The sequence below is a fragment of the Anser anser genome (assembly GCF_964211835.1).
Source record: "Anser anser genome assembly, chromosome: 1".
Taxonomy (NCBI): domain Eukaryota; kingdom Metazoa; phylum Chordata; class Aves; order Anseriformes; family Anatidae; genus Anser; species Anser anser.
The window spans coordinates 201,686,504-201,708,915 of record NC_139720.1 but is presented as its reverse complement, the minus strand read 5'-3'; the positions used below and the strand labels follow the sequence as shown (position 1 = coordinate 201,708,915).

Genomic DNA, 22,412 nt, shown 5'->3' with positions numbered 1-22,412 from the left:
GTTAGAATGGACCCTTGAAGATCTGCTCCAAACCCCTGCCATGGGCAGAGATCTTTCACTAGAACAGGTCACTCAAAGCCCTGTCCAACCTGACCTGAAACGCTTGCAAGGATGGGGCATCCACAACTTCTCGAGGCAACCTGTTCCGGTGTGTCAGTCGTAACAAATCGCATCAGTTTCTCTAAAGCCATGAAGCCAGCATAAACACGAGGAAAGGAGGAATATTGGAAGCCATCTTATGTGATGTATATGCAGAGCAGATAGTATAGCCTCCCTGGAAAATAACTGACTTCTGGCCAACCAGAAATTTAGAATTAGAACTGGAACTAGAATAGCTCAGTTGGAAGGGACCTGTGCAGGTCATCAAGTCCAAGTATCTGACCACTTCAGGGCAAAACAAAAGATAAGTTGAGGGCATTATCCAAATGTCTCTTGAACACTGACAGGCATGGGACATCAGCCAGCCTTCTCTATCCCAACCAGTAGGTCCAGGAGGGTACCTTTCCTCGTTGGCTCACTAAGTGCTTGTGTCAGGAAGTTATCTCCAACATGCTTTAGGCATTTCCCAGGCTTGCTGGTCACAGCAGTATGATATTTCCAGCGTATGGCTTTGAAGTAAGAATCTTCCATAAGGATGAGGGCAACTGATCCAGAGATTTCCCCTAATTGCCTATAGGATGGCTCATCTGTGCCATCATGCTGGGTGGGCAGTCAGTAGTAGATATACAGGACGAAATCTGCTTTGCTGTCTGTCCCTGTAACCCTCACCCAGGGGCTCTCTGCTGCATCATCCCCAAGACAAGGGCTGTACAGTCACATCTCTCCTTTTTGGACAACGCGACACCTCCACCTCGCCTGCCCTGCCTGTCCCTCCTGAACAGCACTCCAGTTGTGGGACTCATCCCACCAAGTCCCACTGACAGCAATGGTATCATAGCTCTGGGAAAGGACCAAAGCTTCCAGTTTGTCCCATTCATTCCTCGTACTGCGTGTGTTGGTATACAAGCGTTTTGGACATGCTCCTGAACCCTCAGCGCTCCCTGGAGCATCATAAATGCTCCTGTTAGCCTTGCCACCCTCAGGCAGTGCTGCACCAGCCCTTGGCTTAACCTCAGTGTTCCTAATGGTATCCCCTTCCCCTATCTGTATCACTGTTACCCTTCGAGGTGCTGAACTTAGGCACAAACGCACGCCTTGCTGAGATGCTCCAAAAGGTTACAGAGTCACAGGATGTATGCGTGACCAGAGCACATAACATCCACAGCTGATAGCAGTGATCATTGACTTTATCTCTCTCCGTCAGAGGTGGCTGCTTGCCCTGAGGCACTGTCTGGTAGCATCAACCACCGGCAGCACAATCGCAGCACACAGGTGGACGGCAGGTGGACAGCAGGACTTGCTCAGAGAAGCACAACGGCATAGCAGCAGCGCAGCAGCAGAACAGGAGTCCTGTGGTCCATGCCCTGTTCAGTGAGACACCCTGGGCTCCCAGTCATCCCATGTGTTATGCAGCTAGATTTCTATATTTTCTTCATATTTTCAGTTTGCCTAAGGTAACTGGCTTTTGGTGAATACCAAGTAGCAATACTTACTACTGTGTGTTTATTGCTGATGATAAAGGCACAGCTTCTTGCTATTTCAGCGTCATGTAGGAGACATTTTTAGCACTGTACAGAGACTGGAAATCCTCTGTTTTTGCAGATTCTCTCTGAGAGCGTATTACGAGACATCTGAGTGTCTGAAGCGCTTTGATTTCTGTTCTCCTCCTGCAGATTGTGGATGGCAAACTCTGGTTCCAGTTGGACTGCGGGAGTGGCCCGGGAATCCTAGGGATTTCTGGCAGGGCCGTCAACGACGGAAGCTGGCATTCTGTCTTCCTGGAGCTGAATCGCAATTTCACAAGCTTGTCCCTGGACGACAGCTACGTGGAGCGCCGCAAAGCCCCCCTCTACTTCCAGACTCTCAGCACGGATAGCTCCGTCTATTTCGGAGCCCAGGTCCAAGTGGATAACGTCCGCAGCCTGACCGACAAGAGAACGACGCAGGTCTTGAGCGGCTTTCAGGGCTGCCTGGACTCAGTCGTCCTAAATAACAACGAGCTGCCGCTCCAAAACAAACGCAGCAGCTTTGCAGAAGTGGTTGGCCTGACCGAATTAAAGCTTGGCTGTGTCCTCTACCCCGACGCCTGCGAGAGGCATCCCTGCCAGAACGGCGGCACCTGTACCAGCGTGCCATCTGGTGGTAAATATTTTGCATTACTTTATGGGTTTTCCCCCACAATTTATTGTCGGAGATGGTTTTACGCAGCAGCATGTTTGAAAACCAAAAAAAACCTCATGAACTCTATAAAACTATGATGGATATTGCAAATTGTGTAAAAGCTGTTTGCTCTATAAATAAGGGTGAAACTGTGCCCCTTCTCATTGCATTAGTATTCCAGGAGGAAATTGATTTATTGGCTGTTAGGATAATCCTATTTCTATAGAAACCAATAGAATTACAATTACTGTAATGCTCAGCTGGATTTTTCAGGATCCATTTACAGCATCGAAGGTTGTACATGAAGATGGTGATTTCGAACGTCCATCACAGATGCAGCGGTACTGTTGCCCTTCTCTGTTTCTGAAGCTGTCAGAAATAATTACGGAGCTGTCTACAAACACCTTTTGTGACTACGTAATTTGATTCCATGTCTGCATGTAGAAGAGAGAGTCCGCACTATTATAAACCCCCAGAAGTATATTTTACAGCTTCCTTGGAGGCCTGAGTGCTTCAAGGTCTGCGTAATACCAAAGTTTATAGGGCATTGATTTAAATGGTGCTCACGTTAGGGTTTACTGTCCAGTGGTTATACAGTGACTTGTGTGATTTGGTGGTAGTAACTTACTACCTAGTAATCTAGTGCACAAGGTACCCTGACCATAAGAATATCTTAGTAGGAAAAAAGCGAATGGCATACACACAGGGCCTTTTTTGTAGGGCTCTTCTATCTCTGCAGTGTACAGCTTTCCCATCCAGTTTTCTGTGCTGTATTAGCAGAAAGCATTATTCACCTTTTCTGGCAAACTAAAAATCTGCCACTGTGAGCTGACAAGATCTGAGGTTCCCCTTGTCCTGGCAAGGACATTTTCCAGTCCAGAAAGGAGGATGCTTAACAGGGAGGTCTTCTGCAAGCAGAGAGCTTTCCATTCACTTATTGTTAGTGGTTTGGTTCATGTTTCCCTAGGGAAAATCCTGCTAGCCTTTTTTTATGGACCATCTAACCACTGTCTAGGGCTTTCTGCTTAACTGTGTCCATGCAGTTCCCTCATACCCGTAAATGTAATTTCTGCTTTTCATTGTTTTCAGCCTCACTCTCATATTTCCCTCCTAGTTCCCCCAGGAGTAGGTAGTTTTCTGCACTCTCTAGCTCATTTTCTTGGTTGAGAGTTTGGCTGTTACTTCAGAATGTCTTTGAAACCTGCACACCTGGAGGAAGCTGCAGGACACATTCCCTGTCCTCCCCATGCAGCCTCATGCTGGCACCAGGGTCTTCTAAAGTCTTCCCAACCCCTCACCGAGACTAAGATTTTCTGTGCCCAACCTGTGTGGTGCTTTTAATTAGGGTATTTTTGTGAAGGTGCTGTTCACAGAACTGTTTTTGTTGGTTATTTATTAATTTACTCATTTATTTATTTATTCCTAAACTTCAGAAACTTCCTAAGCCTTAAGCCTCAAGGCTGAAATCTGGTGAGCAAAACTGACTGTCAGACATAAGTTTTCTGTCCTTATATAGTAAGCCCCAGCAGTGTGGATTTCTGATGCTGAGGTCTCAGCTAGCATCCCCTCTAGATCCTCGGCTTCGATTCAGCTGTGTCTTCTCCTACTAGCATTTACTTTCGTTGTCCTCCATAGTTAGTTGATTTTGTGGCTCTGACACTTCTACCTTAAGAAACCCTGGGCTATATACAGTTCATGGCTGTCCTCACTATTTTAGTAAAAAAAAATAAATATATATATGCATACATTTATGCCTGTCCTCAACTCCAACAGTACATAGATGCCAAGGAGCTTGTATCTCCCTCCAGAAATTAAATAGTGCACTTCAGTGGAGGAGTTTGCACTTAGCGGAGGAGCTGGATTTTGCTTCTGCAGAGCACGGGGTGAAGTCACGGAGTTTCCTGGGATGTCTTGTGCAGCCATAGGCAGAAGGGGTCCACAGCTCATCTGGGATTTATTTGCAGTTTGGCCCAGTGAGCACTTCTGCCTGCTAAATGCTAAAGGCTGGGCTCATGCCCTGCCTTGGGTTGTAGTGAGCAGGGTGAAGGGTGCATCAGGGGTGCCATCAATGTTGCTGTCGGTGGATGGAGATGTGCAGACAGGTGGGAGCAATGAGACACAGGGCTGTGCAGCACAAGGATGGATGCTGCTGCTTGCTTTTGCCATTATAGGTCTTTATTTACTGAGGGAAGGTAAGAAAAAGAGAGCTGCACAACAAGGGCAAAAGAAATTCATCCTGAGGAAGAAGGATGCTGCGGCCACTGACAGAATTATTTAAAAACTATGTAAATCCCTAGGAAATGGATCTGTAATATGTATATGGACATAACACAGCTTTGATTCAGACTCCATGCTTAATAAATGAGGTTAACCATTCCCTAAGTTAGCATCCTAGGAAGCACGAGAACAACTCCTTCTATTGATTTTATTTAAGCCTATTTACAGTATTGCTCAACGATCTCGTGATGAGTAAATTGAAACCTTTCTAATGAACTGCTTCACAGCAATTGTGTGTGCTTTTTTCCCAGCTCCCTGTGCATGCCAATTCACACTGAGGGGAGCAGTGGGGTGGGGAGAAACCAGTGGCTCTGAAGGTTGGACCCATTTTATTACTGGAATGGCACGCACAGTTTTCTTGTCAACATAACTCGCTGCTGGAATGCAAACGCAGAGCTGATTTAACTTGCCTGCCTTCCTGCCTCGGTGAGGGGGCATGTGCCCTGTGGGGATGTTTCAGCTGCCTGCCGTTCAAAAATCTGTTTGCTGTTTTTACTGCCTCAGCAGCGTATGTAAATACGGGATTGTTATAAAGCCATAATTCCAGCGCAATGGGCCCTGACTGTACATCGGTGGTTCTGTAGCCCAGCCCCATCAGGAAAAGTCATGGGCAGTTTTTGTTTGTTTTTTTTTTTTTTCCACCAGGCAAAACAATTCTGCTGCTAGTGTCCTCCATGCACAAAAAGACCATGTAATTAAATTCCTTAGAGCGGAGAGCCCAACAGCACTGCAAACGCTAGTTACGGAGCCACAAATTGCAGTGTGCATTTAAGAATCGCCAGACATTGTGTTCGCTGACATAGACGCTAGCAAATGGATTTCATTTAAAATAGAATAAAAATGTAATAAATCTTCATTTTTTTATCTTAAGAAAGGAAACGAAAGCTTTTTGGGAGAGGAAACATTAAAAATACACTGTGCAAGCAAAGTCACATTTCCAGTCCCAGGGCATTCAGTAGCATCAAGATCTCTTTACTAATACTAATATCACTAATATGATATTTTCTTCCTATTAGCATTTCTGGAGAATAATGGTCCTTTGGAATAATAATAGGATTTATTTTAATAAATGAATTCTTTAATATGAATTTTACGGAGCAGATTTCATATGCTGTTAACATCCTTTTTCTTAAAAAAAAACACCCTACTGTGCTTTACAAGGAAATTAAGAGAGAGAAAAAGAAAGCACATATTTGTAGCTAACTTTAAAGAAAACAGTCAAGTAAAGGTTATCCAACATTGTAACATGAAAGTTGCTGGCTGCACGCCAGAAATCAAAGGGGCCGTGTCTAATTTACACACAATTTGCATAAATTGATCATCTAAAATGCAAACTCAGTAATAGTACTCCTGTTGTGAGTTCTTCCTTTCAGTGTAAATGCCTACTGTCCTGTTCCCCGTTAATAAAAAGCTGCCTCTGATTGCTTCTTAGTTCATGCTGCAGCTGTAGGAATAGGGTAATATTATGGCCCTGTTTTGGGAATTGCTAAAGTGGGGCTTTGTATGCATGAGGAGTGTGAACATATGGAACAGGACGACAAGATGGGGATCTTAGCCTGCAGGAGGATGCATAGATAGCTCAGATGCTCTGAGACATTGCTGGGAGCACAGAAGACCTTCTCTGCTTCCAAAATCTGGTTTCTGGACCACCAGAAAGTGGCCATGACAGGAACCTCAGCTTGCACTCATGTGTTTCCACAAGTCTGAATTAAGTCCCGTGGCAGCAGTGGATGTCGAGCGCTATCTCTGTTTAAAACTGAGACAGGGTACAGTGTGTCCTGGGACCCCACGGGGACATCTCATGCATGCTTAAAAGGGCCTGGGAAAGGGGGAAAAGCACTCAACGAAAGAAAAGCACTCAGCTAACAACTAGGAGAATCCCAGCAGAAGGAGACTTCAGCTTTAGTATAGTTTTCTTGGAGCCATTGGAAACCACAACCCTGAAATATAGACCACATTCTTCCAGATTTTTAGTCTCTGCCCTTAAGTATGGGTCAGTAAAGCTATTTTTAAAGAAAGCTGTTAGCATTTTGAAACCTGACAAACTGCCTCGCGTTCCTTAACAACTTGGCTCTTTGGACTGAAATTTCCCAAGAAAATTCAACCAAGTGTTTAAAGTGTGGTTAGGCTATAAGCTGCTGAATTCGAGGTCTTAAAATGGGAAATGTCACACAACCTTAATAATAGAGTGGCATTACTAGTTCTGCCAATAGTAAGTGTATGTTTATCTGCTTGAATAACAACATGAGCAATCACAGCAATAGAAAGCTTTACTGTAATCAAATCTGAATACTGAGCCAAGCTTTCCAACCACAGAGAAAAACCTCGTACTTGTAAAGCCTGCAATTAGAAGTATAGTTACTTCCTTTTAATGTGATCAGTCCTGTATACATCTGGCTTTGATTGAAGTAAACATCTTATATGAGTAGGCAATTTTATTTGAATAGGAAGCATTTGAGCAAAAATGTAAAGAAAGTCAAGGACTGTGGGCAGAGAGTAAGGACAGAAAGTCACTGCTTTTCCTTCTTCTCATTTTTTCTTCCTTACTTTTATTTTTTTATGAACAGAGTTAAAATCCAATGGGAGGAAAAATGCAGCTTGGTAACTAGGTGGTGATTTTAATACATTTTAAAGCTAGTTGGCAACATCAACCACACGGGTGTTTTTGAGGTCTAGGTAGTTGGTAATAATGACAACAGGGGAAAATGGGTGGTTTACTGCCATAGCTGTGAATTCACCAGCTCTCTATTCTGGGTGTCTCTTTCACACGAGCACAAACAATCCAATACGCTGTAACGTGAGTGAGTACCAAATGTGTGTCAGTTCATTTTTAAAGGTTTTCACATATTCTCGATTATTTCAATCTTATTTATAGCTATGCTTTTAGACATCTGGATTTAGATTCACAGTTTCAAAGCAAATACACACCAATCCTCTCATAGAAAACACCGGTTCAGCATAGGCTGAGGCTCATTTTCCTACTAAGTTGTAACATAAAGCAATGATCATCTCTTTGAAGACAGTTAAGTTAAATCCGAAGTGGCAGGAATATGTATGGCTGAAGAACACACAGTTCTTGAAGCTGGCCAGGTATATCTCTAAACACACCAAAACATAAATGTTGTGAAAGAGGGTTTTCACCTTCAGCTTTCTCATCAGTTAACTCACCACGAGACACTATGTGAGCAGGGCCAAGGGTAGGCCTGTTTCTTGACATTGAGTTTGTCAGGTCTAGCAGCACAGCAGGAGAAGAAACTACATGGGGAGATCAAATGCAAAAGCGAATGCACGTAACAAATAAAAGCCAGCTCCTCTTGCATGTGATAGATAGAAAGAGAAGCATACACATGTTCAAAAAAAGAATTGGCAGCAGTTAGGAGCGTCCTCTTCAATAAAGCCAAGTAAACCTGAGGATAGACAGACATTCAGATGCTCAGGCTGGGAATTCTACCAACAGAGATGTTCGCTGCATAACAGCATCCCATCTGCTGATGGCACGGTGCCTGCCTTTTGCCACTGTTGCTGCTTACCAAGTGCCAAGCAAACATAGGTATAGACAGGAAGCCTGTGTGGTGTCCTCACGTGCAGCTTGTTGCTCTTCAGTAACGTCTGAGCTGAAAAAGCCCTTTTCTTCTTGACTAAATGACTGAAAAGGGACACACCAAGAAGTCAAGAAGAGAAGCTGCTGGAGTCAGAGGATGTGACACAGCTACTTGGGGGGGGGACTCAGATTACTTGAAGGAGCATGAGAGAAACCTAATAAAACAAACAGAATGCCTAAGACTATATCTAGGCAGTAGAGGGGTATGTCTGTGTAAGTGTTGGGCAGTAGTGTTGCTCATTGCTTGTGGTTCCTTATAGGTCAGCTGTTGGTACAGGCTGCTGTGGCACATGCTGGGGGGCATTGGTCCTACCCTAGCACATGTGTTTGTCAGAGCTTTCTGTCTTTCTCTTCTGGTTCCCTCTGAAGTCATACAGTTGTGACAGCATGAGATTTGCTGCCTTGGAGAATGCGTATCAACGTTTTTCAGCATCAGTATGCAAAATGAAATATTCATATTTCTTGGAGGGAACCCAGACGGATTGTATGATCTTAAATGTTGATGAATTTCCAAAATTTCCAGTGCCTTCACTGTGAAGAGGAGAAAGCCCTAGATTTCTTGAAAGAGTAATGTACTTTTTGGACTGAGAGGACAGGGGCACTTAGCCTTTTCTTCAGCTGTGTTGTCCTTGGACATGGGAAGTTTGCTTATTATTCTTGCATTAAACAGATGGGAAGAAATACATGATACATTGCCTGGATATTAAAATAAAAATATAATAAAAATTCTTTGTTAGACCTAGGATGCAGTCCTGACCAAAAAGGTTTTATTTAGGATTGCACTTTGTCCACGGCCATGTGGCCACAATGTGCAGCACCAGGCAAAATTACAGCCTCTGCCGAGAGGTTTGGAAAAGCATAAAAGGTCTGGCAAGTCTGCTGGCCGAGTCAACCCATGCTGTGAACTGAGCCATCGTATCGGCTCTTCGCTTCCCTACTCCATGGATTTGGACATATGCTTTGCTGTGCTGGAGCTCTCCCGGATGAATGCCTTGCAGCTCTGAGCGTGTGTGTCATGGGAAAGTTCAGTGTCTTTTGCCAGTGGCTCAGCATTGGCAGGTGTATGGCAGCGGTTCTAAAAGGAAGAAAAGTCGGTGATAAATATTGTAATTTAACACTGCCTTGTTTTATTGCCTCTTTATTCCTAGCTTTGTTGCCTTTTTATTACTAACTTTGATCCCTAGACTTAGAATCCATGCTGAATATTTCAGCCTTCGAATATCTGACTGCGTTGCACTATCATTAAATCACCTTCAGTCAAGAATGTTGGCTTTCGTAAGCAGACTATTCATTTCAGTTTTGTTCATACATCACCCAGTAGAGCTCTGACCCATCTGGAGCATTCACTTTTATCTCCTCTTGATAAAAAATGCTAACTGAAGTTAGTGCATCTCTATTATAAACAATAGACGATGATAATAATGAATAAGTCCATCTTCCTTTTATACTTAATTGGAAAAAGGATTTTTTTAAAATCAAATTCTCGGGTTGTTTGCAGTGAATAAATGTAACAGAACGTGTTACAGGATGACAACCCAGAACTTAAGTAAGTGCAGCTGAAATGAACAAAAAAGGTGAAAAGAGTGATTTGAAGGCTTTGTCTTTCTACTGACTGCCAACTAGCAACATGGGTGCAGAAAGCTGTTTTCTAAAGTCACTTTAAAGTTTTATAGTTTTAAAATGTCAGTTAACAAATAGAAGAACAAATCTATTCTGCTATTGCATAAGGCAACAAACAACATTTTCATTTCACTTAAACTCACTGAGACCATAAAAATATACAAACATTACTGTAAATTTTTGAACCATAGATGTCACTATTCAGTCATAAAAAGTAGCACTGAAACAGCCTTACTTATTCGTGTTATGATTTCTACCTCAGGCATTTCTAGATCAGGTATTTTACCAACTAATTCTGAACCTTTTGTAAGGGTGGCATCAAAATGTGATGCCTGCTGCAGTCACAATTTTGTTCTTCAGTCCCATCTCTCTACAGGTCCAGAAAGCTGTTGGCATTGTCTGGGTGAGATGTGTATAAAACACCAAAAATAATCCTGTCTTTCTTGTGCTGTCCAAAACACAATTTCCGGGAATCCTTAAAGTGGAATTGTTTCTTTTCTTAATTCTGCAACTTTAAAACAGCAGTGCTTCTATTTTTATTTTATTTTATTTTATTTTTTGTAGCATGACAATGAAACAGCATGATATTTGAGTATCTATTTCTTATATCTTCAGTTAGATGGGGTTGGACTCTTGACTGAATAAGCCAGTAAATCTGGTTCCAAGTTTGTTCTCTGAAGCTGTCCTCATGAAAGAATTCAATTAGGGTGACCGAGCAGGGTGAATTGAACTGGCTAGGACATAAAAGATGTGTGAGTCCTAATTCAGAATTACTTTTGCCTCATACCATCACTGGGCTTCTCTGCACTGTTTCTGTGAAATTCTCTTCCTCGTAACTGTGCCAGAAACTCCTGCCTTGTTTCCTAGAACTGGGAGAATGCATATATATATATATTTCAAATGTGTAGATATAAGGATTTTTTTAAAAAAATATGTTTAAAAATCTCACCACTGTGACACAATATTTCAGGTATACCAGCTTTATCTCCTGTAATTTTGACATTGAATTGAGCTGCATTGAACCATTTCAGCTCTAGGTCCAACAGTATTAATGGCAGGAAGATTCCTTGTTACAGGTGCTTAATACACCATTTTCAGTTGCTTTGGTTTGAGAATCCCGTAACTGAAGATTGCCTACGCATTGGTTTGGGACACTTAGATTTTGAAAGTAGTTGTTCCTTGCTCTTTTCAAGTGAAAAAGCACTCAGATTTCAATATCCAGTTCACAACATAAAGACATGCATTGTCTCACTGGATTTCTTTATGACCTTAAATAAGGTTCTTGTCAATGTCATTGTGCCATATGAAGTCACAAGGAAAAAAAAAAAAAAAAGATTGACGTTTGATACTTGGGGTAGAACTGATGGTTTCAAGAACTGTTTCTGAGTGATGTTGCTCTCTGCAAGAAGCATGGAAGAAAGACTTTGATCCTCTGTAGAGTCCCCCTCCACTTGAGTGGTGCTACACATGATTTATTGCAGCTAGTGATTAATCAGTCTCTTAATAGCACACACTGCACCTAATCAGCTCTGATTAGAGGTGGTGTTGCCCAGTTCAGCTGGTGTTGTGAAGTTTATAGTTCATGCCTGGGTGATGCACCTTATGAAAGCGTTAAGTATCACTATCAAGTGTTTTATTATTGCTGTCACATCCCTGCTGTGTTGTCCTTGTAAAAGGCAGATGTAGAAGAGCTCTCAGCTCATGTGTTTGATCTTTGATGGAGCCCCAAAAGAAGTGTCGGCTGCTACTATTGAAAAATGTGGTCTTTTGTTTCAAAAAAAGTGGGAGATATATCACTGATCCAGAATATTTACCACAACCAAGGTTGTTCACAGAGGACATTTATCCTTACCTGAATGATGTTCAGAATAGTTTGGGCTGCACTGATTCCTTTGGTCACTGTTTGTAGAAATAAGCTCCAATTGCTCAGACATCTGAGATAAGCAAATGCTCTACTGAAATTAGTGTGGACCATGGAGATGTACCAGAATGTCTATAAACATCCTCTTTGCCCCCCAGGACAATATTTTTTTTTGGAGAAAATTAGCCAAATGGATTCCCTTGCTTCTAGATAGATACAGCGGTGGGCCTCTGATATATTTCTTTGTGTCCCTCACCTCCCAGGCTACCAGTGCAATTGCCTCTCCCAGTTTACTGGAAGAAATTGTGAATCAGAGATCACAGCCTGCTTCCCAAATCCCTGCCGGAATGGAGGCTCATGCGATCCCATTGGCAATGCTTTCATCTGCAACTGCAAGAATGGCCTGACTGGAGTAACGTAAGTAAACTTTTCCACATGGGCAATGGGAGCATCTCAGTTCACTGGTGGGATTTATTTTTTGATTAGTCATTTTGTACTCAACTAAGGGACATGGTTTAGTGATGGGACTCAGTAGGTCGGGTTGATGGTTAGACTTGATAATCTTGAAGGTCTTTTCTAACCTAGACAATTCTTTGATTCCCCTGCAAAAAGAACAACCCCAAAATCAGTGCTTATATCAAGTGCAAACTAAAGAGAGATGAGAAATCCATGAGGTTTCTGAACTTGGCTGCAAAGTTTTGTTTCAGGCTATGATCTTCAAATGGTTTTCAATGATGTGGACACCTAACTGTTAGAGGCTTTTTGAGAAATCCATTAAAGTCTGTGGAATCTGATGTGTAATTTTTTTTTTAATGGATCAATTTCAGTCACCTTAGACCTAGCATAAAAGCCTAATTTATTGCATTCATTTTTTAAATTCAAGCCTTGATCATATATATACTTGATGTAGAAACAAAAAATCCTCTGACCTACTTCCTGCTTTTTTCTTCTGCTTTGTCTGTTTGGACTTTTTGTTTTCTTTTGCCTTTTTGTTGATCGCTTGTTCTTCTCCCCACTTCTCTCTGTTTAGGGTTCCTGTATTTTTTCTTCCCCCTTCTCTAACATTTGCTCATTTTATCCCCAGTCCTAAATAAATTCTAGAAGTCAGTATATCCTCCTCTCCTCTCAAATTAGTAGTCTCTGAATATTTTTACTACATTTTTTCTCAACTCTGTTTTCTCCTTGAATCCCCCTGATATTTATATTGAATTCCATCCTATGGTCCAAAAATGATATAAAAGTTCTGATATTTTCTATTACGTTCTGTGAGGATATTATTAGGATCAAGGAGCCTTTTCCTATCAGATGTTTTAAACTCTTATTTCCTTCTTGACATTTTCATTTTATTGTCTTAAAAAGCCATGGAATAGCTGCAGAAAAATTTAAATACCATTAAATAATATGATAATAATATGATAATTTGCCAAGCACCAGCAAGTTGTTCACTGTAGTTGTACCACTCTGAGAGGATAAGACACCACTTATAAGCTGGGCTGTTTGCTAAGTGTTCTCCAAACCCTATGTTCTTTTCTTCTTTTAAGGTGTGAAGAAGATATCAATGAGTGTGAAAGGGAAGAATGTGAAAATGGTGGCTCCTGTGTCAACATATTTGGTTCATTTCTGTGTAACTGCACGCCTGGTTATGTGGGACAATACTGTGGTCTTCGCCCTGTGGTGGTTCCCAATATACAAGCTGGGCATTCATACGTCGGCAAGGAGGAGCTGATAGGAATAGCTGTGGTCCTGTTTGTCATATTTGTGTTGATCATCCTCTTTATCATTTTTCGCAAGAAAGTGTTCAGGAAGAACTACTCCCGCAATAACATCACGCTTGTACAGGATCCAGCCACTGCCGCCCTGCTCAACAAGAGCAACGGCATCCAGTTCAAGAACATCAGGAACAGCGGAGACAGCAGGAACATCTACCAAGAGGTTGGGCCTCCACAGGTGCCCGTGAGGCCAATGGCCTATACCCCGTGCTTCCAGAGTGACTCACGGAATAACCTGGACAAGATAGTGGATGGGCTTGGTGTGGAGCACCAGGAGATGACGACATTTCATCCCGAGTCCCCTCGAATCCTGACAGCCAGGCGGGGTGTCGTGGTGTGCAGCGTGGCTCCCAACTTGCCCACCGTGTCTCCCTGTCGCTCCGACTGTGACTCCATCAGGAAGAGCACGTGGGATGCTGGGACGGAAAGTAAGTAGCACTGCATGATGTCCTCATTCTTCCCCACCATAGCTAGGGGTCACTCTCAGGGTGCAGCTGGTAGAGCAGCACAGCTACACTTAATGCTCTATCCTGAAGGCTAACAAACTTCAAATTGTTATATTTCTCAAAGAAGGGATTTGGTTTATTTTAGAGATGTTTGCTTTAGCAGAGCAGGAGGTTTCTTTTCTTAGCCATGTTTCCTCTTTTTAGTAATATTTCCTAATAAGCGTTCAACCCCGTTGCAACACAACTTTGATCAAAATAGTCAACTAAAACTCCATGATCTAGAAACTTTTTTAGCCCCATTGTTTTAGGGAATAAAAACAGATAATAGAGAGAGAAACCTAGTACTGCCTCATATCCAACCTGCACATTTTCATCTAAGGCAGCACATTGGCCAAGGTCTTCTAGTGAAAAAATGGAACAATTTTCATTCCTTCAGGCTGTATTTCACAATTGTGTTGTGGTTGACCTTTTTAGCCATTATAGTTCTGCTGATTGAAAGTATAAGCACGTAAGCCTCCATACGTGCTCTGTTCTGTATTCTCTTGGGTGCTCTTGCCACTGACGCTTCTGGTATCTGCATGAATTTCTGCACAGCATGATGCCACACCATGGGGATGGACCTCAGCTGTCAACGAGTGGAATCAGTGCAGCTTCATTACTGCAGCACTCACTCCATCGACTATATACCCTGCTTCTCAGCAGGAGCAAATCAGCTGTTACTATATGCAGGTGCCCCATGCTGGGTAGAAATACCTACAGGTAGCAGGTGGAGAGCTGTACTTACGTGGATTGACTGTTTGCAGCACCTGAGTGTGTTCATTCATAATTAACTAACACATCTGTCTCTCAGTGCTTACTGTGAATGATATGTTTTCCTTGTTATCACTCACAGAATGTGTATTTGAATGTCTGTATTTAATTACATGTGAACTTATACCACAGGCTGCAGTTAACATTTCTGAACTGTAGAAGAGTTGTCAAGACTGAATGTCCTTGATGAAAAACAATGTAAATTGTAGCATAATCTACTCTACATCAATGGTGGATCCAAGGGCCACTGATGTAAATAAAAAGATGCCCAATAACTTTTCTGAGCTTTGAGTGAGCCTATAAAAAGGCTCTTAAGTTAGGAAATGGACAGTAAAGATAAATGCAACTGTAATCTCTTGTATAAGATGTTTATACCACATTTTTAGTCATCGTTTTCTTTGCCACTGAGACTACATGGTATCAAAAGCATCTGAATACAGATTCCTAGATTATGATGGTGTTAGCTACTCAAGAGACTCTTTGGGCTTCAAACACTTCAAAAATCTGGGTATCGTCATCAGCTGCCTTCATGACCAATGGGTCAATTCCTCTGTCTGGAGGAAATAATTTTATCCTGACAAAAATAATAGAAGACTACCTGTGGGCAGCATTTAGATGGCTCCGTGGTATAAATAGGCAAATGCTCATACATATAGAGTACCATTGTGCTTTGTTTTTGCTGTCAATGAAGGTAAAGGGGTTGATGACGCTGAAGAAGTGACCTGTTTTGCAGGAAGTAATAAAGGCAGCAACTCTGAAGTACAGTCCCTCAGCTCTTTCCAGTCTGATTCGGGTGATGACAATGGTAAGAAATGATTTTATCTTTATTATGCTGGGGACAAAGGCATTTAACTCTCTTTCTAACATTATTAAAAACAATTAGAAGACATCTGGAAAACCCTTTAATGATTCTGGAAGTCAGAAAGTCCTGGAATCAAACCTTCACTTTGTGGCCATTTTTTAAATTACAGGAATGTAATTAAAATCTTGATTCTTGGAGCTGTTGCATCAGTACCAAGCTTTACAGTAAATCAGTTATGATAGAGCAGGCTTATGTTGCCAAGGTAGAAGTTGACTAATAGGTAGCAAGTTAAGCTGTAGGTTTTCCATCATTTTCCCTCTTGAAAGAGGATGACTTTGATGTTTCATGAGTCAAATGAAAGGAATTTCTCTGCAGTTTTCCAGGTCTCATTCACAGTCCCAACAAAACTCTGCTGGTGCTCAGCACGCAACAATGAGTGGATGGGACAGTCCCTGGTGGCTTGGCCTCTCCCTGGCAATCACAGTTCAGCTAACAATAGAGCACTATTAAATCCTTACTCAGTGCATATTAGTTGCCCCTCTCATGCCCCTACATCATTATCTCAGTGGGTGACGTGGGCAGAGCCATACGCAGCCAGAAAGCGGCATGCAAAGTCAGACCAAACCTTTGTTCCTAAGTCCCATGCATGTTGAGCAGTGGTGCTGAGAAAACCCGTGATGTTTCTGCCAGGGAGGGATGATGGATGTCGGGGAAGACTCATGCAGATACACAGAAAAAGATTAGCACAAAGACATTACACTTAGATTCCTCAGATGCCAGTTAATGAACTGTCAGGAGACTCGGTTCCTCAGTCAAGTCACGCAGCTCTTCCCTAGGTACTCCTGAATGTTGGAAAAAGCACTTAAAGTGAAGGGCACTTGCAGTTCCTTTTGTTTCAGCTGTGACTGAAGCATCATGAATATTTTTGTTAAACTTCTCAGCACTTTTCTGTGCCCCCTCCCCCCCAAAAAAACCTTTTGTGATATTGTTTCTATAATAATTATCCTTGTGTTCATTTATTGTACATGGTTACTTTTTATATCCCCCAAATTCTAATAAGGCTTTTCAAGCATCTTATCCTGCCCCCATTTGAGGCAGTGGCACAGTACCCACTGAAATTGAATTGGGCCTTCTGTGCCCGCTCATTTTTCCTGAAACCTACGTTGAAAATATGGCCTTTAAAGGTAACAATTCAAGTTCAAGGTCTAAACAAATCAATAACTTCAGAGAGAATGAAGAAAGTAACTTAAATCATCTGAGTCATTTTTCAGAGGTCAATGCAAGACTGCACGTTCTGGCTTTCTTTCAGTGTCGGCTTGGTTTTGCAGTGGAAGAACCTAAAATACAAATACAGGCTAAGTAAGCATATTCACACTCACATAGTTGTACATAGGGGATAATGGATATCCCTCTTGAAACCATAAATTCTTCCCCCTCCTGTCATTTTAATTTTTTCTGCTTCACAGCCCTGCAAAGGTTAAAAGGTTGTCAGTGGAACAGCAGTGAGTACAATTCAGCATTCTGGGAAGGCAGGAGAGGCTGCTCCTTTTCCAGGCTTCTTCCTCCAAAGCTGAGGTCCATGTGGCTAGACAGGGAGGACATGTTTTCGTTGTGCTGCAGTAGAAATGTGCCAACACCATCTTGTGAAACTGGTGATTCACTTCTGACTGGGGAAGCCTGTTTTCCACCAGAGAAGCACTGTGACACATCCTGCTGAAGGTGTGACCAGCCCTACGTTGTTCAGTTAGTGTCAGGTGCAGGCAACCTCCACCCACCCTCTCCATGTTGCTTGGAGCCTTGTCTTTTTGCATTGAAAAAAAAATATATACATATATTTTTTTCACCCTGCAAACATTTTGGATGTGATATTGAGCTGGAGTGTACTCTCTCATTTCTACCTCATTTAAATTTCTCAGCTCCCCTAGACTTGCTGAGAGTAATTAATGGTATTCCCTGTAATCAAAAAGCAATATTTTTAATGGTTGCAAAGAAAAATAGTTGCCTGCTCTCAGCAATAATGTTTTGAAAACTCACTTCAAAAGCAAGTTACAGGTCTCCATAATAAGCAATTTGGAAACAGGAGGATGTGGCAAAAGTGGACCTTTAGGTCACCATTTCACTGTCATTGAATTGCTGGTTGTGCTGAGCAGTCCAAGGAACTGCTGTTGATGATGCCAATTTTCCACCCTTGGCAGTGCTGGATTTGGATGTTCTCTTACACTGAACTGCCTGGGGTAGAAGTTTCCCTCCCTTCTCTGCTCAGCTCTCACCAGAGCCATCCCTTAGCTGCCACGAAGACTCTTGTGCTGGGCCTGATTTTTGACCTCTTGTTTTCACACTCTGTTTTCCGTAGCTCCCAGATCCCTGGCAGAAGCACCACCTTTCCTTCTCATATTACCCATTCCCATTTGGCTGACATTCCCAGTAGTGGAGGGATAGAGAGGTCCTTCTTCTTGGTGGAATTCTTTTTCTTTCCAGCCCTTCCTTGCCTTGTCTCACTCACATCAGCAATATATGGGGAAGCCAGGACTAGGATGGGGCTGCAACCTTACTGCCAAGGCAGTGGTTCCCCCTAGCTCTGACAAGGCTCCTCGTGCATCTTTTGGCTGTTCTCCACCTCTTTTTCCAGCCACACAGCAGCTAATTACATGGTGCCACCAACTTTTCCATAATGTTTATTTGCATTAGCCAATACAAGCCTCCCTTACTTACACGATTACCAGTGCCACTGATGTTATAAACACTCAACAGAGACATAGAACATGGTTTGTTTGGTTTATCAAGGCTCTTTTTGCCAAGCACTCACAAGGACTGAGGAAATTGGATGAGTTACTTGATCCCATGCTCAAAATTTAACACAGTCCCCTGAATGTTCAGCACAGAGTTGAAAGCTGCTATTGCTTTAAGTCTGAGTCTAAGACCTCTATGACCTCTAAGTCTATCGGCTGTGTGAAACAACAATGTATTTCTTGCACAACATTTTGGGTCTTCTTCTTAGCCTATTCCAAAGCAATCAGTTTTCTTCTAGCTGAAGACGTCGGAAAACCCAGTACGCACTGAATGTAATGGGAACTTCCCCTCTGGTTTCACTGGGTTTTATCTCAAGTAGTCAAAGGCAAGGGTGTTAGTTTGTCCAAAATTCAGATCAGCTAGAAGATCAAACACTGTTCCTCTCTGTGTTAAAAGATTGTGTGGCCTATATTAATTATTTCAAGGAAAAAGTATATTTTGGTGAAATAGTTGCTGAGAACACACAAGGCATTTATGAAAATATTCTGTCAAGCAGAGACCTAAATTTGAGCCAAACCTACTTGACTGTGTCCATCTAATTACGGGAGTACTGTATAATGTCCCAGAGGTATTGCATTGCATGGCTCAAACCGTAAATAAGTAAAACATTCCTCTTAGGAAATAGATTAAGCTTAGCACTGTTTCAGATGGTACGTTGGTCTAAAAGATAATGATCCCTCGGAGCACATGGCATGGTCTCTGGAGACCTTTAAGCAAGAATGAATTAGAAATTAGTGTCAGGTAGGCAAGATACTGCTTTGTTTAATTGAATCAGCTGGCCAGTCTGCTTGAATTTATGAGGTGATACACATCATGCCATATGCCTTTTTGGAAATGCTGGTTTGGAATTTATCACCACTCTGAAAATGTATTGGGTTATCTGAAATGAAATGTCCTGCAACCCACTGCATAAATCATGCACTGGTCGGCAGACTTTTTTTTTCTATGTCAGTTCTGTCTGTTTGAGAGAATTTATTGTGGTAACATATGACATGTGTTTTAAATACTAACCTGAAGCTGTCCTTCCCTTCCCTTTATTTTCTGCTTTCCCTCCCCTGCAAGCTTCCATAGTGACTGTCATACAGCTTGTCAACAATGTAGTTGACACTATAGAAAATGAAGGTATTTAATTTTTTTTCTTTCTTGTTATACAACAATGCTTCTTGTTTTCATTGTGAAACACTCCAGCAGAATCTCACTAATCTACACTGACAAGCAAACCTGTGGTGGGGATTGGGATTTGCAAATCAGCATATTCACCAGCAAACCCAAGAACATCAGGGTGGTGTACCAGAAGATATCTATGGGTAACTGGAGGTGGTAGAAAAGGTGTCAAGGCCATCATCATCTTCTGTTCAGTCAATGTTATTGCTTGCTTATTGCCATTGCCTTCAGAGAGAGTAGGATGAGATTGACAATGGAGCCAAGTCACTGAGATTGTCCCATCTACAAAGGATGGGAAACAGAAGATCCAGGAAGGCTGGCTGTAAAGTATCCTGGCTGCAGTAAAGTTGGCTTATGCACTCCATTGGCACTACGTGGAGAGGAGCAAAGTAGTGGAGGGCAGGTAGCTGGATTCTCCCAGATAATAGTGTCAAACTGATATATACACATAACTCCACGTATGACACAGCAAGCAGCCTGCCCACCATTGCCCTTCCCCTGGGGTTGCTCTGCCTACTGAATGAGCGTGGCAATATTCAGCTCTGCCATTGGCCCTCTGGGTAATCTTAGACCCATCATGCTACAAGTGGTTTCCCTAACTGTAAAACAGAACATTACAATTTGCCTCTTTGATAAAGCATTGAAGAAATGTGATATACCAAAAATAAATATTAGTTATATTTATTTGTGAAGCATTTATCCTATTCTTGGGAAAATGTCAACTCAGCATCAACTTGGTTATCCACAAGTCCAAAATATAGTCTATAGTGTATTTTCTGATTTTCTGAAGTGTAAGATTGCCATTCTTCTGCCTTTTGTATAAAATAAACTAGGCAAGGTTAGCTCAAAAAGAAAGTCCCACTCAAAAAAATAAAAAAAAAAAACTGAAATGAAAGCACAGCCACTGTAATTGTCCCTGCATTCCTAAAGGAAAGCATAAGCAAACACATTGGCTTCCTATCATGCTTTACAGGTCAGAAAAAGCCAACCTGGCAACAATTTCAACAGGCTGTCACTGAAAATGCTTAGCCCACTTCCCCGTTCCTCACATAAGGGTTACTAATCTTGAATGCCCAGCAGCAGAGCTGGTGAAAGCAGTGCACCGTTAGTTGCACAGGGGCTGCGGGTGCATCGCGGTGGGAGGAGGACAGGGCTCCTGCCCCGGGGAGCTGCAGCGGGTGGTGCGAGTCAGCACATTAGTGAGGTTCTCCTGGATCCCGAAACCACGCAGCTCGGAAGGACCCGACGCATCTCGGGTGCAATGTCATTACACTGACTGAAAGACAGCAGCATCTGTATCCAGCAGAGAGGAATGACGAAGGAGAAGAGTGGTTAGGGCCGGTTCAGACAGTGCCGCTAAAGCTGCGGTAGCCCTAGCCCTCCTCAGCCCAGGCTAATGCAGAGCAGGTAGAAGGCTGCTATCTGGCTAACAAGCTAACAAATAAATCACTGTCACCACGCAGCCTATGTGGTGATAAGCAAGGGCAAGAGTGGTGTTAATAGATGGAGGCCTGGAGAATAGCCTTCTCTGACCTCATCTGTGCCAGAGATTAAGGACTGTCATGCCATAAGGTGCTGCTCATCGGACCAGACCTCCTCCAGCAAGGCAGTCCAGAGACCTTGCCCGGTGACTTCTTGCATGAAGCCCAATAACATGTGGCTGAACAAGAGCATCTCATCTAGAAGACGCTGCAGCTTATTCCCCGCTCTTGTCACACAAAACCTCTTTCCTTGCTCTCTCCCCAGCCCCTGCACCCTCTCCATACCGGAATGCCTCCCTCCCCACCAGCTAGCATGGCAGTGCAGGTGGGAGGTGGGTACGGGGTTGCGGGGCATTGTAGCTGACGGCCCCATTAAATGGCTTTGTATTCTATTCTATTCAGGTTCTTATACCGTGCCCATCACCATGGTATCTGAGCCCAGGTGGGCCCAGATTTGTTTGAACCGGCCCTGAGAATGGTAGATTCTTATTTTTCTGTTTCAAAGTGAGAGAGAAATGTACTTTGCAATTATAAACCATAGAGATGGTGGATAGCCCTTTTTGTATTAAGAATTCCGGCTGTAATGTAATTCCATATCTGTTCAGTGAGGGTAGATAATTAAGATATGATAGAAAAGGAATATAATGCACATGACAATCATTTCTTTATGTATGTCTGCATTTGACTGGGCAAGCTTATCTTGTACATTAAAATAAAGAACAATTTAAAATCCTATTAAAATGACACCGAGCCAACTGTACTTTAGAAATATGCATGCAGAGTTTTGTATTTTCACATGTAAGACTACGCTGGTAACACGCTCAAAGTTACCAGTTTTTACTTTTCACTTTGTATCTAACAGTGTCTGTTATGGATCAAGGACAGAACTACAACAGAGGTGATTTTTCTGAGACCCTTTCTGCCTGTTGGACTGTGCTGGGGTGGGAGGGCACTGACTTGATCTGTTTTTTCTTGAACTGCTTCACATGTTCTCTTTTGTTTGAATTCTGTCGGGTTGCAAATGCTGCATGAGAATGGCCAGACACTTTTTTTTTTTTATTTCAGGATCCAGTTCTCAGTCTCTTGGTTGATCAGATTGTTTGCTTGCACACTTCCTTTCTTGAGACAAAGTCATTGGAGGTGGAAGGGGAGATTAGATGTTTTATCATAAGCATGCTGCCTTTATTTTTTTTTCAATTAACTGTGAAAAGCATTAATTCAGAGATTTTTGTAATTTTGATTTGACAGCGTCATGGTTTCTAATACAACCTAGTAACACCCTAAGATGTGAACACGGCCTTAGATTAGCCGTGTTTCATTTCTCTGCTTGTTCGCATTAGCATCATCATGCCATTTTGTCCTTCTCTCCTACCGCTCTGGTCAGAGCATGGCTGACCTGCAGCGATGGCCTGTGGCGCATGCTGTGATTTAAACGTGCTGTGAGGATTGAGAGTTTGCTCTTTAGCAAACTCCAGTGCATGCTGGACACCCCCTTGCCATTAGTGTCCTCATCCTAACAGCTCTGGTTCTCT

The 22,412-nt window shown here is 42.5% G+C and overlaps 1 protein-coding gene across 22 annotated transcripts in view; it reads left to right on the top strand.

Moving 5' to 3' along the window:
* FAT3 (FAT atypical cadherin 3) overlaps positions 1-22,412 on the top strand; it is a 419,605-nt gene that overhangs the window by 390,611 nt on the left and 6,582 nt on the right. For 15 of the 22 annotated variants that reach the window (XM_083840085.1, XM_083840082.1, XM_083840081.1 and 12 more), the window contains 6 exons: positions 1,773-2,241; positions 11,882-12,035; positions 13,160-13,815; positions 15,335-15,448; positions 19,298-19,357; positions 21,743-21,778. In XM_083840085.1, the coding sequence (XP_083696211.1) occupies positions 1,773-2,241; positions 11,882-12,035; positions 13,160-13,815; positions 15,335-15,448; positions 19,298-19,357; positions 21,743-21,778 (1,489 nt within the window). The remainder of the gene's footprint in view (positions 1-1,772; positions 2,242-11,881; positions 12,036-13,159; positions 13,816-15,334; positions 15,449-19,297; positions 19,358-21,742; positions 21,779-22,412) is intronic. The other 7 variants (XM_083840076.1, XM_083840072.1, XM_083840069.1 and 4 more) reach the window with 6 other exon arrangements.